Source organism: Sturnus vulgaris, chromosome 14 (genome assembly GCF_052056855.1).
Source record: "Sturnus vulgaris isolate bStuVul1 chromosome 14, bStuVul1.hap1, whole genome shotgun sequence".
NCBI lineage: Eukaryota > Metazoa > Chordata > Aves > Passeriformes > Sturnidae > Sturnus > Sturnus vulgaris.
This window is the reverse complement of record NC_142256.1, coordinates 9,629,082-9,648,436: the sequence shown is the minus strand read 5'-3', so window position 1 is coordinate 9,648,436 and position 19,355 is coordinate 9,629,082. Positions and strand designations below refer to the sequence as shown.

The 19,355-nt window shown below is 42.4% G+C and overlaps 1 protein-coding gene and 1 long non-coding RNA gene across 51 annotated transcripts in view; one reads left to right on the top strand and one right to left on the bottom strand.

Moving 5' to 3' along the window:
* LOC148222142 (uncharacterized) overlaps positions 1 to 19,355 on the bottom strand; it is an 86,744-nt gene that overhangs the window by 16,236 nt on the left and 51,153 nt on the right. For 13 of the 50 annotated variants that reach the window (XR_015806708.1, XR_015806722.1, XM_088173091.1 and 10 more), the window contains one exon: positions 18,295 to 18,380. Coding sequence is in view for 23 of the 50 variants with exons in the window: in XM_088173091.1 (XP_088029217.1) it covers positions 18,295 to 18,380 (86 nt within the window). In the remaining 27 variants the exon portion in view is untranslated. Of the gene's footprint in view, positions 1 to 2,540; positions 2,678 to 18,294; positions 18,395 to 19,355 lie in introns of all 50 variants that reach the window. The other 37 variants (XR_015806699.1, XR_015806698.1, XR_015806714.1 and 34 more) reach the window with 5 other exon arrangements.
* On the top strand, positions 107 to 11,755 carry LOC148222143 (uncharacterized). The gene is made up of 3 exons (XR_015806724.1): positions 107 to 295; positions 9,986 to 11,186; positions 11,418 to 11,755. It is a non-coding gene; the product is annotated as an uncharacterized LOC148222143 (long non-coding RNA).

Here is a 19,355-nt window from a genome sequence, read left to right as displayed (position 1 = left end):
AAAATAAGGTGTGTAAAAAGTAGCCAGGAGCCCTTCCCTCCCTGGGGATCCCTGTTTTCCCGACAAGCAGGCAGATTATAAAGGGGCATTGTGCATTATTTTCTGCTGGTAAATGACTTAGTTCCCGTGTCTGCAGCACTGCAGGGGACACTCCAGCTTGGGGACAGATCTCCAGCTGGACTGACCCAGCCCTGTCCAGCACAGAGCCTCTCCCAGGAAACTCAGGGAGCTCAGGGAGCTCCATTCCTTGGCATGAAAAAGATGGGAAAGGTGCTTTTCCAACATCAGCAAACAGGTGAGTAGGAATGCATTTCCAGATGTGGATTTTGGGGTGACATCGATGAGAGAAATTTTCTTACTGGGAACTCATGAAGCTGGGGTGTCTCAGAAGAATGCAGAGAGGTGGGGAGTGCCCTGGCACAGGCTGCCCAGAGAAATTGTGGATGCCCCATCCCTGGAAATGTTCAAACCCCACGTGGATGGGGTTTGGAACAGCCTGACCTGGTGGAAGGATCCTGTCCACAGCAGGAGGGTTGGAGTGAGGTGATCTTTGAGGTCCTTTTTAACCCAAACCCTTTTGTGATCCTATGATTGAGATTTTTCACCTGGGACTGATGATGCTGGTGTTGAAATGGCTGTTAACATCAAGCTTTTTTCCCCAGATCTGTTTGATTACTAAAAATAACATAGAATCATGCAATAGTTTGGGTTGGAGGGGACCTTAAGGATCACCTAATACCAGTATGCAGTGAGAATGTTCACAAAAAGAGCTGAGTTCTGCCCTATTATTATCTTGGTAAAATATTTTTTATTTTCTAGAAATTGCATATGTTGATCCTCACAATGCCTTACAAATAATGCATTTATCCATCATTTAAACCGTACATTATAATTTATAGGTTAGTTATTTTATTTTGGTGTCAATCAAAGTGGGAAGCTGTATGAAAGAGCTTAGATTAGGAGAAAGAGATTTTTCGTGGTAAGCTTTAATAAACTAACGATGACATTATAAGAGCTATCAAATAAAAACCTGCCATCTAATAAGCAGCTTGTTCCTGTTTATTTAAATGTTCCACTTTGTGCTTGTTTGTAAAAAGTTAATCATTACAGCAAAGTTCAACCTGTGGGAATAGGTAAGGCTGCTTTGGGTAAAACCTGCAGCACCGAGCAGTGAAAAGGGGGTTGGAGATTTCAGCCCTTTTTATTGCAGAATAAAACCTCCTTCTGGAGATGAACAGGAATTTTTGCCCAAAAAACTCCTATACTGGGCAGGGTGAGGATTATCCCTGTCCTAGCACAGCCCTGTGCAACCTGATCTTGAATGTTTCCAGGGATGAGGCATCTACACCTCCCTGGGCAGCCTGTTCCAGTGTTTTGTAAAGGAATTTCCTCCTAAATTTGTCTTGCCCTTACTCCATCAGGCTGGAAGCTCCAGTGGCTCCCAGGGATGGTCCTGCTGGGCAGCCACCTGCTCCCTTGCCTTCCACAGACTAAAATGCATGCAAAATTTATTCATCAAAGTTATTCTTGAGGAACCAGCTCTCCCAACATCCTGAACCCCAAAACATACCCATGTTCTCTGATCCCAGGGGAGCATCCTGGCTGCTCCTCTCCAGTGCTTGCCAGCAGGGACAAAGCAGGATGCTCTGACTCCTGGGGGCTGCTCAAACACTCTGTGCCTGCTGCCTGTGCCACAGGGGTTAAACCCTGACACTCCTGAGTACATGGCAGAGCTCTGCCAGCTGCTGATAAATGAGATTTCAGGATGGGCCGTGTTCAATCACGGATATTTGGACTCGTTACACCCTCTCCTGCTGTGGCCCAGCCAAGCACAGCCATATGGAGTGGTGGGAGCACCGCTGGCCACACGTGCTGGTGGCCTTGGGCAGCAGCAGCCCTGCCCACAGCCCCTCCATCAATCACACACTGAACTCGTGCTCCAGCCATCTGGAGGCTGCCAGCCCAGATGGGAATGGGACCACCAGCATGGATTTACTCCTCTTGGCACTGCGGTGGTGGGCACGGGCAGCACGGGATGCTGAATGTTCTCCATGGGAAGGGGATGTTCCCTATGGGAATGGGGTGTTCCCTATGGGAATGGAATGTTCTCCATGGGAATGGGGTGTTCCCTATGGGAGTAGGATGTTCTCCATGGGAATGGAATGTTCCCCATGGGAATGGGATGTTCTCCAGAGGAATGGGGTGTTCTCTGTGGGAACGTGGTGTTCTCCATTGGAATGGGATGTTCCCTATGGGAATGGGGTATTCTCCATGGGAATGGGATGTCCTCCATTGGAATGGGGTGCTCTCCTTGGGAATGGGATGTACTCCATGGGAACGTGGTGTTCTCCATGGGAATGGGGTATTCTCCATGGGAATGGGGTGTCCTCCATTGGAATGGGGTGCTCTCCTTGGGAATGGGGTGTTCTCCATGGAATGGGATGCCCTCAGAGCAATCCAGAGCACCAGCCCAAATCACCCCAAGACCTGAACAAACCCTGGTCTTTCCACCACCCTGCAGAGCAATGAGTCCACCTCACCTGACACCAGCATTTCAGCACACAGGTGCCTGGAGAGCAACATTTCTTCTTTTGAAGAAGAAAACCCCTCTTAGCCCCACCTCTTCCATCATTTTTCCTTTCTAGAGCAAACTGTTGTGTCTGGTGGTGTAGTTTTCCTGCAGAAAGAAGCAGGTTAACCTGGGTCACTTGGAAATACCATTTGCCTTCTTCCCTCCAGATGGAAACTCTTTGATTTCTGCTGTCACTGAACGCACAACTAAATCAAGATATGATCTGCTAACATATTCAAGATGATGTTTGGCCTGAATATTTTTTTAGCTTCAAACATCAATTTAATTTCATAATGAATACATGCTTCATCTCATAACATTTCATTTTTTCATACATTTAGCAAAATTGCTTAACTGATACTTTTTTTTTCCAAACAGCTTTATTCCTACACTAAAGACATGCAAATCAAAAACTTGCACTCTTATATAAATGTGCAGAATTCCCTACTGTTGGTTCAATTGCTAAATTCTAAAATATTCATAATAACTATTTTTTTTTACAATATTAATTTGGTATCCTGATTCTTTCTTTTTTTTTTTTTTTTAAGGAAAAGCACATGAAGTTACACAAGCAGAATTGTACAGGTCTCTCTGTTCAACGATTTGCATTTTTGTTGGTTCCCTTCTCCAGAGAGGAACCTCCCCAGCACCCACCACGTGCTCCACATCCCTGGAGCTTTATCAGGAACACCAGTGAGGCACATCCAGCCTCCCTTCCTAAGCCTAATGCCCTTTGCAATTCTTGTCTGAGCAGTTGTTAGCTGAAGACAAGACGACTTATTTCCATTCATTCCCTGCATAATCCACCTTATGAATTTCCACTTCACCTACCCGCACAGCCAAGGAGCCAGAAACACAAAATATTTCCTACTGTGTTTTAAACCCACATCCTCCTGGATACACGATAAGAGCTTAATAGCTTTGACACTGCACTGTTTTCATATTCATGCCTAAGTTATGGATACAGCAACAGATCAGCACTTCTTTGTGCTTGGCACTGGCTCTGCCTCGCTGCCTTAAACTGTCTGAGTCAAGGCCACGTTTTAATGCCATAGAGCTCCATTCAAATACCAGTATGACCACATTTTAAAAGCCACCCTGTGCCACTTCATTGCCGCAGATGTCCTTTACATCTGGCAAGGGCCGTTTCTCTGCGTGTCAACAGTAATTCAGTTTAACAGCTGTCTCTTTTGACAAGCTTAGTGTCAGACTCTAAAATGACAGGGTGACAGTTTTCCTTTTCTTTAACAGAACATAGTGAAAATTAACTGTTTGAATGCAGGAGCACCAAACGCCTCCCAAATGCAGTTTGGAGTCAAGGGAATAGCACTGGGAATTGTTGGCATTAACAACCCAAACTGGAAACCTGGAGGGCCTGAAAAATCCCAGCACTGCCCCTGGAACTGGGATTTTTACCTGAAATCAAAGTGTTCAGCACCCAGAAAACCTTAAATTGAGTTGAAGTAGATGTTGGAGGGAAACCCTGAGAATTTGCACACTGGCATGGTGAGGGATTTTCCTGAATTGCAGGAAGACACAGGGCAATATTCCATGTATTTAGTTAAAGTGCTTCTTAACACAGCAACTAAAGTTACCCCGTGTCTCAGCTTTCCAACATCACTCCATAAACACAAGTTTTCCACAAATTTCAGGCCTCCAAAAGCACCTCAGCATAATTTCTGTAGGACTACAACTATGCCTGGAATAATACTGTACATCTTCATGATTGAAACCTTTAACAGCAGAACCAGCTTGTGGACAGTAACAAAGTGCCACCATGATTTATGAGCCATCAATAAATGCTACCAAGACACTGCTTTAATCTAGTGCAAGAGTGAGCTTTATGAGGCTGCTTGTATTTGGCTCACATTTTTATGTGAATTTTAAAAGTAGGAACCTTACACTATGTGTATTTAAACCATGTATTGATGGCAGCTGTACACTGGGTCACCTCCTTGTGTTCTCCAGGGCTGAGCAGGGAGGGTGGAAGATGCCTCCCCAGTTCAGTTTTTGGCCAGCCTCAAAGTTGGCTGCAGTGACACTTGATTCCATCTCACACAATTTGTTTTAAAGAATTACTAAAGATTTTCTGTTGTTTGTTCCTGGGTAAGCAGGTACAGCTAAATCATAACAGAATAACCAACAAAAACCCCAACAGGTCGAAAGGATGGAAAACCAAGCATAATATTGAAGATCCTTTAGTAATTGCTTTTGTTTGCTTAATGTTGTCATAAGGAAGAATTTTTTTACCAAGGTGGCAGAACACTGGCACAGGATGCTCAGAGAGGTGGAAGGTGCCCCATCCCTGGAAACAATCAAGGTTTTCTTGGACAGGGCTCTAAGCAGCCTGGTCTAGCTGAGGATGTCCCTGCTCATGACAGAGATTTAGACAGGATGGCATTTAGGGGTCCCTTCCACCCCATACCATTCTCTGATTCAATGAGAAATATTTGTATGTAATACCATTATTACAACATGTGGCCACCTCATGATATTTAGAACAATCCACACCCAAATGCCTACAAATACCTCTAAGAGCCATGCTCATTTTTATCAGCTGGAACAGAGATCTCCCATTTCTCAGTCTCATAACACAGCTCCTCCTCTTTTATTCAGCCCTTTTAAACACAACTGGTCACGACCTGCAGTGATTGTCCACCACTCTGTATCCAGGTCTCTCCTACAGCAAAACCTTGTCCCTGTGCTGCAGGGGCTGGGACAGAGATGATGGCAGTGCCACCTCCCTCCCCACTCCTTCCTCACCCCCACACCCCACGTGCTCATATCCATATCCTGGGAATTCGTACTTTCATAGCCAGAGGTGAGTCTCTGCAAAGGGAGCACGTTGCTGGGGTTTTATTAATATATCATGAAGCTCAGTTAGCTGCAAACACATATTTTTAGCACAACATCAGCCCCACGGGACGTGCAGGTCGCTGCCTTTGGAGGGGTGGGTTGTTATTAGTATTGCACTCAGAGCTCAGCTACACAAAACACAGAGAATCACTTTAAACACTTCATCCCCCTAAAACCTCTCACATGCCTGGAACACTAATAATTCTATAACTTAAGCTGAACAGAGTACTATTCAGCTGTAAATTTTATGGCTACCCTCTCCACCTCTTATGAAGTGTGAAAAGAGGCTTCATATCTGTCAGTCTTTGCTCAGAAATGACTTTCGCTGATTACTTAAACTTTCGTTAAATAAGCTTTCCACAAGCTGTAAAAACAGAACACAGTAGGGAAAAAATTGGCTCTCTTTTAAAAGTGCTGTAAAGTCTCTTTTTGAATGAGTAATTAGAAATGTGTAAACTCATTTATGGATATGTGAGAAGCACACGCAAAAAATTTGACATTCCATGCAAGTATTTCTGTGTGCTATCAAATTTCATTGTATTTCACAGAGACCCAAACTATACAGACCCAAAATACACATACATTAGTGGACATGGGTTATTTGCCAAGGAGGAATTTACATACAGTACAAGTAAAACATCCTAATTTAAATCTATGACAATGGATACTCACATCCTTAAAGAGAAATCACAGCTGTTTGTCTTTCCTCTCATATTTATACAGATTGCAAAGCTGTTGACAGAGCATGATTTGAGCTGGGCCTTTCCAACTGCTTACTGTTATTTTTATTGCCATTGTCAGCTATCTTTTCCATATCAGGATTAAGTTTAGATGAAGAGGTTCTGATATCCCAGACCCACACAGGAACACCCAGGTGGTCAGGCAGGGAGTGGCAGTGACACATCCCAGGTCCCACTGCCGGTCCTCATCCCCTTGAAACTCCCAAACCCTTTTAGTTAAACCAAGTTTCCATCTTCCTTTCCCACACGAGCAGACTATTCAGATGCTCTGCAGCCCCCTTACGCCTTCATTTTTTGGGGGGGGCCTCCCTTCCCCTCCTTTAAAACTTGCATTATTTGTGCTGAAAACTTGCTTTGCCTCCGAGCATCACGCTCGGCTCCGCGGCAGGGGGTGAGCATCTCATCTCATCTCATCTCATCTGAGCAGAAGAGAGAGAAAGGCAGAGATGAGGGGAGATGGGTGGTGCCCCTGTGTGATTTCCCACCTCCCTGCGAGAGGGGACAGGGCATCTGGGGGCCACGGATCTGGAAAGCATCCCACCTCCAAACTGGTAGGATGTTTGCTGGGGGATGTCCCGCTGGGCACACGTACTGTGCACTATAAATAGTAATGTCTTCCATGCTCCTCTCAACGGAGAAATCTGCAGGAGGGGAAATAGTCTCAAATCTGTGTCATTTTCAAGGCAAGCAGAGCCAGCCTCATTCCCTCCTCGGCAGGGAAGCTGGAGGTAGGGGGTACTCACCCCCAGCCCTGTGGAGATGGGGAAAGCAGGGCCCAGCTGGCGACTCTGAGAGTGAAGAGCTGCCCCATCACCCACTCCCAACCCTTCCATCCCAATTTTCCTTCTCCTCCCTGAGCAAACCCAGCCCCTCTCGCAGGAAGGCAATGGTCACTGTGAGAGGTTGAGGGGGTGACATGAGGAGGTGGCATTAACTGCTCCCCAAAACACCCCTGCTGGGAGCGACTGCCAGATGCTGCTCCCCCTCTGAATCCCAAGGATTTCCAGCATGGAAATGGTGCTGAGGAGAGCAAAGAGCACTGCAGTGCTCTCTTCCCAGAAGATAGTAGTAAAATACCTCTCCCAGTAAAGATACCGGGTTTGTTATTATTATTTTAATCCCCCAGAGAGTGATCTGTAGCCCACCTGCAAAGTCCAATAATCCTGTTGGTTTATGAGGATTGCTCCTGCTCTGAGCCAGTTCCCTGGCAGAGCATCCCCAGGCCCACTTTGGTGCCAAGTCTCTTATAAAACCAATCACAGTGCAAATGTTTTCAAGGAGAAGAACAAAAGTATGAGAAAGGAAAAGGCTTCACACATCTTTAGCATGGAGAATGTATTTAGTGCTCCCAGAACCTATTAGATGGGGTGATCCAGGCAATTTATTGTTTTGTCAATACCTTTTCTTTTGATTTAATAACTTACAAACCCCACGGTCTATCTGTAGTGCAGCCTCAACTTTCTTTACACAACCCCACTTAACTTCCAAACACTTTAACTTTCAGGTCAAATCTCTGTCATATTGATAAATGGGTCTATTTAAATTTTTATCACCGAAGAATTCTCCCTGGTGTGTTTTTCACTATCAGATTTCACGCCCAAAATAACAGGATACTTATTATTTTTTGTTATCCACCACACACACACAAGAAGAGTCACTGCAGAAAGCCCAGATGTGGTGGGGAAACAGCTGTAATTTGTCTGCAATAATCTCATTCCTACAGACATCTCACATGGAGGGTGGTACAATATTTACAAGAATACTGCGTGAAAAAAGGGGGGAAAGCCCAGTTAGGGATATTTACACTAAATTCACTCTTCCCCGTGCTAACAAATAAACAGCTCAGAGTATTTTACCCTCCCAAGGCATTTCTGTGCACGATGCAGAGGCCCTGAGCAAAGTTTAATCTGATTTGACCATTGCTTCATTAAGCAAACGAAGAAAAATTGCTACAAAATCAACAAGTTTTTAAGTATTATTTAAATAATCAGCTGCTTTTCCTGCCAATAATCAGGACCAAAACTACAATCCTTATAGCCCTAAATAGGCTATGGATGTGTTTAACCTCTCCTTTAAATGGTATTAAAAGCTGAATTCTGTGGCTACTGTAAAGATAATAAAAACAGATACTGCAGGAATAGAGAAGTGTTTAATGACAAGTCACAAAGAGTTCTACTGAAAGGAAAGCAAGAGCAAGAAAGGTTAAATAAACAGAAACCACACTGCCTCCCATCCTTCTTACATTACCTTTCAATATCTAAGGGAAAATTTCCACTAGCCATGATTTGATTTCCCAGATCTGTGCATTAAATATTTACTCCTAACTATAAACTTATAGGAGACACAAACAAAAACTAATTTGCATTATTAATGATGCAAGAAATGTGATGCTTAGTCCCTTAAGATTCATAATAAAGCAGGAAATGTTAGAGATTTACTTTCTTTTTCATTTTAAAAGGCAAGTTAAAACGATAAAACTTATTTAATTAACAGAGAGTCTATTTATGAATTAGTTGTTTCTGCCAGCAAGAATGTTTTTAAAAAAAAAAACTGTCTGAAATGAGGCTGAGACTACAAAGAGTCCATTTTCAGCTTGGGAGTCTCAAGGGGAAAATCAAAGGGTTTCTTTCTTTCAACAGTTTGGGTGAGATGATATTTTGAGATGTTGACAGCTGCCAAACTGCAGAACCAGTGAAGAACTACCAAATTGAAGTCGTTTTTATCTTTTTGAATTTTCCTCAATATTCAGTTCAACTTCCTTAACAGCTCACAACTGAAATTTCTGCTTGGTTAAAGGGTTTTTTTTTTTCTTCCTTCAGCGCTCATGTCGACTGCTCTGGGATAAACATGAACTCTCTCTTTTCTAAAATCAACCATAAATAATGGAGAATCATTATTATTACTTCTAGTAGCATTTCTCTTTTAGTAATGCATTAATTGGCATCCTTTTCTCCCTTATGTGCCCAGTGTGGAACCAAATTTCAGTGGTGCATCATTTTTATCCCACTCAATTTTCTCACTCTGTTTACTTACGAGCAAAACAGAACTAACAGTCCTTAATAAACAGGGTAGAATTAAAAGTCAACATTTAAAACTTGTTTTCTCCTTTTCTGACAGAAGCTGTTTGTAAGATTCAAGTCAGCTTTTAGTTAATACAATAATAGTCATAATTATAATAACAATTGTTAATAATAATAATAATAAACAATGCTTTTCACGTGGCTCAGAGTGGTTTTGATTTTCCATTTTCTTGCTAATTCCTGTTTCCACTGCTAAAGCCACCCCTCCTTTTCTAACCTTTCATTTGTGCCAGTCCCATGACCAACCCTGTGGTGGTTTCTCCTCTGCCTCGGACATCTGCCCCGTGTTTTCTCTTAAAACCTCTTCCCCCAGATAATCAATCTGTGCTCATTTGGCTTCTGCACATTTTAATTGACCAAACCAAAGTGGAACAAACTCCTTCCTCTCACTGTTCCAGGTTTCAGCCTCTGCTTCAGCTTCCTCACCTGCTTCTGCCTTCTCTGTCACTGTCACCTCTGTGTCCTGAAGAAAAGCACTTTCATCTTCCTCCAGCCACCATTCCTTCCTGAATTTGCCCTTTAAGTTTTGTCTGTCCCAGGTGTCCCTCTGTCCCCTGTCACCATTCCTTGACAGGACTCAGGTGGCCCCACCTCATTTTGGTTTGTTCCCACCAAAACCAGCTCAGGCAACCCCAGCCTGAGCAAGGAGCAAGTCCAGAGTCGTTCCAGGAGGGGAAGGACAGAGCCTCTGGCATTGCTTTAGCACACCCAATTTCTGCTGCATTTTGTCTTTACAGCACTGAGCATGAATGAGCATCATTTGTGCCTGATCCTCGCTCAGATACAGAGGAATTCCTGGAATCCTGCAGCCAACCAAGCCCTGCTCTGCCTCCTGAGATCTCAGAAAAATGTTATTTGGAAATATCAAGAGTGACTTCTGCTGGCACCAATGCCTCAGAATTTGGATTAACTGCACTTTGGGGCACTTTCTTATAAGAAAAAAACACCAACTTGATATTTAATTTAAAAATGTTTCAAGAATAGAGGTTCAGGTATTGATCACTGCAGGCATCAGATTGCTATTAAAAAGGGGGTTTTATGAATTATCATAAGAGCTTCATGTCCAGCAAAGGCACTGGTGTGAGAGAGAATTATATCCCCAGCTGTACCACAGACCTGTTCCCATCAATGACCTAAGGACTAATTTACAATTACATGAGGCATTAAAATGGATTTCTCTATTTTTTTTTCGCATTTTTTTGGTGCAAAAAGCAGCACATGACTTTTTTTGGAAGAGCTCCTGTCAACAGTAAAGAAAAAAAAACATTCTCCTCTTTGCAGGAGACCTTCCCACACCATTGTGCTCCTAAACTGGTGAGGCACAACACACAAAGTCTTCCTTAACCCTGAAAACAAGACAGGTATAAATACAAAGATTATTAATCCAGTGCTTTTAGGATTAATAAACCACGTGAAGACTCTCCAAACGATGCCTCTAACTCCATAAACACAGAGCACCAGGTGGGTGTCCAGGGATGAACCCAGCCTTGTGCTCTGCACTCATTAATTAATTTTGTTAATATCCTCAGAGGATGACCCTGCTTTAGCACAGACTTGAAGCAGAGCAGTCCCAGGGCCAGGAGAAGCTCCCCATGGCCAGCAGCAGGACAGATCACCACTGGATCCCAACATTCCACAGGAGTCCAAGCTTTGCTCACCAACCCTTCCTCCCCTGCCCTGCTCTGGACATTTCCATTTGAAATCTGTCACTCCCCTAAACCAGGTATTTTTTCTTTTCTGTCTGAACCTGAATGAAAAAAAATCCTGAATCCCCAAGTGTCTGACATCAAAGTGGCATAGAAGGAGCTACTGGGATGGTGTTGTGGCATTAATGCTGCACTAGAAAGGAAGAGCAGATGGGCAGCGAGGAAGCAAATCCTGTTGAAATATGATTAAGTGACACTGAAGATAAGGAAAACCATGAAAACTAAAGGGCAGGTAAGGAGATTTTAAGTGTAATATAAACGGGGATTTGTGGCACATGTATTTCTACACCTTTAAATGTTTATTAAACAGATTTTTTTTCTTGCTTCTCATTTACAGCTACAGATCATTTTGTTTCTCTCTGTTCTGTCTGCAGGGATTAGCCAAAGCTGAAGGTTCTTGGTGCTTTTGTATCTTCTGGATGTTTGTTTTATTCTCTCTCACAAAATACATTTCCAATTACAGATGAAAACAGGATGCAGAAAGAGAAGAATGTGCCAAAAAGCATCTCCAGCATTCCCAGAAAATAAGTCCATGATTTATTGGAAGATGATGGTTTCACTTCAGTCATGCTCCAAATCAAGATTTATCCATTTCCATCTTTGACCAGGCAAATCTGTTTTCTGATCATCTTGTTTCTTACCTGTTGTTTGCCAAATTACAAAGTCTTCTGTAAGTATAATGGGATGGAGAACACTGATTTTTTTTTTTTTAATCTATTTTTAAATTATTTGTGCTGATGCAATCAGTCACACCTTTCAATAAATTACTAATCGTGGGCGAATCCTCGTTCTCAGCACCAACAGAAATAAGTTTTGTTCTCACATCCCTGTACATGCCCACGACCACCAAACCCAGCCCTTGCAGTGATAATTTTCCTGGGAGCTCATTTAGAGCCACAGGTGACCCAGAGCCTCCAGCCCTCCTCCTTCCTGCTGGGACAACCTGCTCCAGAGGTGGCCTTTCATCACAAGGTGCTGCTTCAGCTCAGCATTTCTAAGTTTTCTTCTGCCTCCCAGAGAAGAAGATTTAATTCAAATTCAACAGGATCCCTGGTGGAGGGGGACGACAGGGAAGAAGCAAGCACAGAATGGGCGGATAGATGGATGGATAAAAAACCTCATGCTTTTTTTTTTGGCCAATCCTATGCATTTTCCTGTACTTTCCCAGCATCATAAATCCAATGGGCTCTTTCAATCCCCTCTGTGAGCTGTGCTCTTGCTCTGCTCCAGCACAAACTCAGGATGAGGGGAGACAAGGAAAGGCAGGTGAGTGCAGACTCAGCACTTGGGAAGAGGAGACCTCCTCACCAACCCTGCCAAACCAGCATTGCACTGGGATGAATATGCACCATTCCCTGCATATAAAATCAGCATTTCTTTTTTATTTGTATTGGAAATCCTGGCTCAGGCGTGTGGCTGGGTTTGGGGTGGGATGTGCTCATCTCGTATTGCTTGCGGTCAGTTAGAAAAATCACATAATCCACCACAGGTTTAAAACATAATTTAAACCTGCCAAGTCTCATAACTTCCAAGAAGGCAAAATTTACCATAAAAAAAAAAAATGGTTTCCACTTACTTGATTTCATATTCAGATCTCTGGCACACGGGCCTGCCACCAAAGAAGCCTTTTATGCAAGCACATAATCAACGGAAGCCTTCATTTTCACTGCGGTTGGATTTAATGTGATAATGAATATTCCAGCGTCAGCTCTGGGTAAATGGATGGGGTTTCACCTCAGATTCCCTCCTTTCAATATCTCACACAGGCACACGCTTGCTGAGTGGTAAATAATTCAGCAGCACCAGCAGAAGGACACCTGAGATGTGTTCCCAAGGCGGGCGGATCCGCCTCGCTCGTGTCCTGCCCCGTGTTCCTGCTCTTGTAAACAGCAGCCGTGGAAAAGCTCGATTGCCTATTTATATCTGCCCCTCACAGAGAGAACTCTTGGTAAAAGGCATGGCTTCAGCCAGCTGCCTGTGGAAAAATGTCCCTTGGGTGGCTCATGGACATCCAGGAAGGTCCGTGGGTCCAGCACAGAGTTCTGGGCAGGGAAGTTTGGTGGCGCATCCCAATGCCAGAGCCACGAGGAATACACATTCCCTAATTAGCAGCATTTATTTTTATTGTCATTTGCAGAGCTACAGCTGATATTTCACATTCATTTGAGAGCCTCTCTGCAGTTTGCAAACATTTGCCCACCCCATACCAGGCGAATTCTTTCATGCTCATTTCCCAGACACGGAATGTGGCAAAATTAATGTTACAGTGAAACCCTTCCCTTCCAGATTTAACCCTTGTCCCCAGATTTAATCCTTATTAACCACCCAGACCTGCCTGGGGGAGCAGCTTTCCAATACAATTGTTAAGGATCTGCTCTTTCTTTGGGCTTCTCACCTATTTCCCAATCATTGGCTGATGTTTTTCCTCTCTTTTTTACCAGTTTCAAGTTTCCATTCTGACACCAAATGCTTCCCTCTTTTCCTACTGCTGTTAACACGAGGCAGATCAAACAAACACAAAAGTGTTTTCTCAAAAAATAATCATTAAGCGTATCGTGGAGTTTGGTTCCAGTGACAGCTGAATATTTGTTTCATTAATAAGTCATTTGCAATTAATTCCTGGAGTCATTTCTAAAAGAACATTGTGATGTTTCCATGGTTTTAAAGTGGCAAAACACCAGTCATTCTTTGACAAAATTTCAGTGCAAAGTGCTCAAAGGCAACCACTGGAAAAATCCACTCTGCTGAGGAGTGTCCCTGTGATGTGGGAATGTGGCTCCCATTAGTGGTGAGGCACCTCTCATGACATGCAAATACCTGCATTTAAGGATTCCAGGTTTGAATTTCAGGTGCATGGGTGCTCATGCTGCTCCATTCAAATGATTAATAATGAAATTACTATTCATTACTGTTACACAGTAACTATATGGCTATTCTAGAGTTATAACTGTAACTATTATCATGGTTAAGGGGTTTTTTTTCCATTTAAGGCTCATAAACAATTTCCCTATGCTGGAAACACAACCAAGTCTCCAATACAAATGGTTCACTGTCTCTCTTTTCAATCAAAGGGCTGGATGAATAAATAGATTTTTATCCTGCCTTCTGAAACTGAAGATGCTCCAGCTCACAAAAGTTCCTGAGGCTCTAAAATCACACCAGCATGGACATCACACTTTGGAGATCCAAGGGGCTCCATCCTCAACCTACCAAAGTCAGCTGGGGGTGGAATAGGCACCATTTGCATCCATGTTTCATTAAGAATTAAATAACAATTTACCATCTTTCACAGTGATCTTTCTAACCTTATGAACTGGCACCATTTGGGAATAAATAGCACGAGAAAGTGTCTCTAATCCTGGGCATCATCTCCACTTTCACTCTAAATCCCGAGTCCTGACACGTGGCCAGCAAAGATGAAGGACATTTCCAAGCCATAGAAACAATTACAATTGTTGTCATCTCACCTTGTCAATAACCTTCCCCCAAAATTACAGGTTAGAGAGGTGTCTGTAATCATTAACAGCCTGGAGGAGAAGCACATTACCAAAGCAACAAACCTCTAATCAACAGAGTGGGAGCAGTGCAGGAGAGAAAAATAACTCCTTAACGAGCCAGTTGCAAAATTTTTTTTAAAAAAAATAAAGATCTTACTTGGTACATATAGTTACCACCCCACAGTGGCAAAATTGACACGTTGGAAAAAGTGAACATCATAAATTTCTGCCTACTTGGGAATGTAATTTGCTGGAATTACAGTTTTAGAGGGAAGTGCTTGCAGGTTTTCATATTCAGCAGCAAGAGGACTAAATCTGTCCATGAACTGACACAGCTCTGAAGTGACACAGAGAGCTGGCCAAAAAAAATTGTCAAATATTTGATTTGCAATCAAAAATTAAGACAAAACATTTTTAAAACTTAAAAATGCCCTTTCCCAAGCAGCCTAATGGAGATGAACAGATAAACTTGGGGTCTGGAAAGCAAAGTTCTAGACCCACTCAAAAATCTTCAAGTGGAAAAGTTCTTAAATTGTCATGAAAATCAGTTTTAAAATGAATTTTTTAAATGTTATTGCAATGCCATAACTTACGGGCTAAAAAATTAATAAAGTAGGATAAGAGAATCTATAAAATACCCAGTAAGGAAAAATGGAAACAATCAATTTCGAACATTCCATCAATACCCCAGGAGTTGCTACACAACTATTTCTATAGTAAAATGTGACTTTGCCTTGAATGCAATTTGCAATCTATTAACTTGATCCAGTTTTCACTGAAGGAAATGAAAAGATTACCATTGACTCCAGTGAAAGCTGGATTAGACTCTGTTCACATTCACAGTGGGGAAGAAAAAAAAAAAAGAAAACCCTTAATGATTATTTATGCCAGAAATTCCAGTGCAAAAAGCAAAACTAGTGCAAATGTGTTGAAGAATTTGAAGAGAAAAATGAGCACAGTTGATATAAAATATAATTCCACTAAAAAGTAGAAGATTACTAATTACTCTGAATGCACTTATAGAGAAGCTATAGATGTAATTAAATGGCACAAATATACTTTGAAATCCAATTACAGCAATGGAGCAATGATTGCACAGTTGCATGAAGAGTTAAAATAAAATATGATAGCAGATAAATGGGTATATTAGAAAGGCATTATTGGATTTCCCTGCATTTATCCACCACTGAGTGCCACCAACCCTTCAAGCCAGGGACAAATAGGAGAAAACAGATAGAGGAGAGAGATTGAGTTCTCCTGCTAAATATAGACAGCAACAACTGAGAGATTTCTACTAAAAAAGATAAAAGCAGAGATACCAGCTACCAATACATGACATACAACAAATCAAAATCCTGAGCCTTATTCACATTCCTGCAGTTCCACCAGAATTATCAACTTTTGTAAGCACCAAACCACAAAAGGAGCAAAACTTGAAAAGGATTTACTGCAGGAAGTCGAAAAATCTCCAAGAAAACACAATATACCAATAAAGAGCCAATTATTGCACCATCAATATTCAGCAGTGGACTATCAGGGCAAAGCTATGCAGATTCCATTAGGAAAAAATACAGCCATGCCTATCCTTTGGCAGGAGAACATTACTTAGAGAAGGGAAAAAGGGACCTGCACTTTATTTGTGGGTTTAAATAATAATTTGATACTTTACCCATTATGCTGAGGAATTAACATTTAGAGGAAACAAATGCATGTCCCTTTCTGATTTAAAACTAAGTCAGTTCTTGCTCTGCTTTCTCCTGTCCTTGGAAGTCACATTGTCTTAAAATACGTGGATATTTATGGTATGTAAAAGGTATTTATAGTATATTCAAGGTTTGCCAACTTTTGAAATCCAAGGGAAATATTCACCAATTGCCAGTAATTTGCTCATCTCTCTTCCAACCTTACCTGGTTTTAAAATTCAAACATAAACCAAGCACAAGTTGAAAAGGGGTTTTTTTGTGAGAATTCCTCTCTAGTGAATTGGTAAATGCTTCTTTGGAAGGTTCCCCATTAATAAACACCTGCAATCAGCTTTTTTCCCAATTTGCCCCCATTTTGGGGTCACAGAGGGCTCCTAGGGGGTTTTATTTTGTGAGTTCACACACACTGTGTCTGCCCCTCCCCAGGCACAAGTTGGGCTATTAACTTAATCAAAGAGGGGGGGAAAGGAATTAAAATAACCCCCTAAAATACTCTCTTATTCTGCTTTTGCTGCAACACTACAAACATCCACTTGCTCAGCTCTGCCTTGGCTAAGCAAATCTCATAAATGTCTGAATTTCCCATTATGGCCATGATTTCTAGAGGGAGATGAAATCTTTACCTCTCTCTAAATTGATGGGAGTCTCCCTCCTCCCTTCAGATGCCAGAATATGGAAGTAGAAGACTCTCCCTCTGAAGGCTGTATTTTATAATACTCTGATGAGATGCCTTTTGATTTAGGGTTGGCATGAAGGAAGAAAAAAAACCCCCGTGTAGTCTGCCAGCTCATCTAACCCAACTTTAATCACTTACTGTGTAGACAGCTATATCTGAGCCACTCATCTAAAATCCCTTTAAAGTCAATGGTGAGAAATAGATGTTTTTAGGATGCAATTAATTGATTGGAAGGAAGAGGGATCTATCACATATGGAAAAGAATTATGGCCCAAAGGGTTCTGCTTTTCCTCGTTTGCTTTAGAGGAGTTCACACATCTGCATTTGAACAGTCACCCAGGACAGGTGAGAAGAATATCTCCAAGCACTATTAACAAATCTCTCTTGGTGTTTTTTAATCTGTTTTCCTCTTCTCTTCCCTTCTGCTCCCACACCCGGTCTCTCCTGAGATATCAGTTCAATTTTTTTTGCATTACAAGCCCATTAACCCCTCAAAGAAATGGGTTCATCCATCTGATGCTAATGAAAACTTTTGGATCACACATGGGGGCCCAGAAGAACTGATCCAATGGGTTTAAAAAAGACAGTCATAGATATTTTCATTTCAATTGTCACTGAAAGATTTGGAATAAGACAAATAAAAAACTTCCTAGAGCTGTGCATCTCCCCCAAGGGCCCTTCAGCTCCCAGCACTACGGGTGGTCACCACCAAAAAATTATGGTGGATACAGAGAGTTTAAGGAGCTGGGGTGAGGATTTTCATGGAGACAAAGAAAAATATTCCCCCTCAAGAAGACACAGCACCATCAACACACAGCAAACTTCTGGGGGAAGCAAAATTAATAATAACAAATTTCTCTTCATCAAGCAAGACCCAACAGAGCCAAGCTTTGCCAGACTTGAATATCGTGGAGCCCCCCAAAACCTTCCTTTTGCTGCTCTGCCACCCAAAGCACAACCCTGCTCTGCAGTTTTGCTCTGCTCTGACAAGCTGGTGAACCACATCCCATTTCCTCTCACCCACCAAAGAGCACCATTGTGCTGCAGGTCTTTGAGGAATCTGCTGCTCACTCTGACATAAGGGAGTCAGTTTTGTTTCATGTTTCCCTCATTCTGGGCATTCATCTTCAAAGTGCCTCGCACACAACCAGGGAGCCTTAGAAGCCTATCAGGGGCAATTCAAAGAGCTTTGCACAGAGCAGGAGGGGGCTCCTGTTCAAAGCCCCAGCTTTGCATCTGCCAGAGAGGAGCAGATTCAAACCCAAAGAGGTCACTTCACCTACCTGTAGTGGGATCTCATATTCAGAAGACCCTGACTAAAAATAAGGGGTATTTAGGCAGTGTGATAACAGAAACCCTCGAGGCGATGCTCTTTCTCTCTCCCTCACACACTGAGCAACATCTCCTTTAGAGAAAAACCTCAAAACTCTGGGAGACATAATGGCCTCCAGAAAACTTACTTACAGGTTATCTCCAGCTGTAGCATCCTCCTGGTTTGAGCACAAAAGTTTCCACGGAGCTGGACCACCACAGACTTCTGTTCAAACTGCCTGAGACAAGGAATCTACAATAAACATTGTTCAATACAGGATGGAACAGCAAAAACACCGATTTCTTTCAATTGCCCATTTTAATGAAATGGAGAGGAAATATTTTGCTTGGTTCAGAAATTACTATTATCAGAGCTGGAAGCCCCTGGATAATATAAATGTCTGAATTTCCCATTATGGCCATGATTTCTAGAGGGAGATGAAATCTTTACCTCTCTCTAAATTGATGGGAGTCTCCCTCCTCACTTCAGATGCCAGAATATGGAAGTAGAAGACTCTCCCTCTGAAGGCTGGATGGACACTGTCTAAACACAGGCTAACTCTGAGCTGCTGGCCCCAGAATTTATCATTTCACAGGAAATACAGAAAAGAAGAAAATATTGTTGTCTGAAATTTACACATGGAGAGTTGAGAAAAGGGGAGATGCAGGTTCAGGTAGAGATGTTTAATATCATTGATAAGAGTAAGAAAAAAATCAGAAAAGGATTAAGAGAAGCATAATGGTTTTATGGATTACCTGCAGAGTCTTTTTATCAGGCACTTGGTATTTTTAAAAACACTTTAAATTACATCACAGTAGCACTTGATTTTATGAGATGTTGTAGCTCTGCATCTGCAAGGGAATCTCCTATTTACTACAGGGACAGGGCAGGGCCATCTCTGGGGTTTAACCCCACTGTCCTGAGCTAGCAGGGTCTCTCTCCCTGCTCCTACTGCCATCACAACCTGCTGTGGCCACATCCCTCCTCTTCCAACATCCACAGCCACAAATCCCATCTCTGCACAGTTTCTCCCACCTGTAACAGTTCCTCAGTCTTTGTTGTTTCAAAGGACTTTTTTTTTTAATATATACTAGGTTAAAATGCACATCATCCTGCACTGCTTTCTCAGCCTCCTCTCATTCACACTGTATTTTTATTAAAAGCTGCAAAGCCTTTGGGACAGCTTGTGCCTGAATGGCACTTAGATACACTT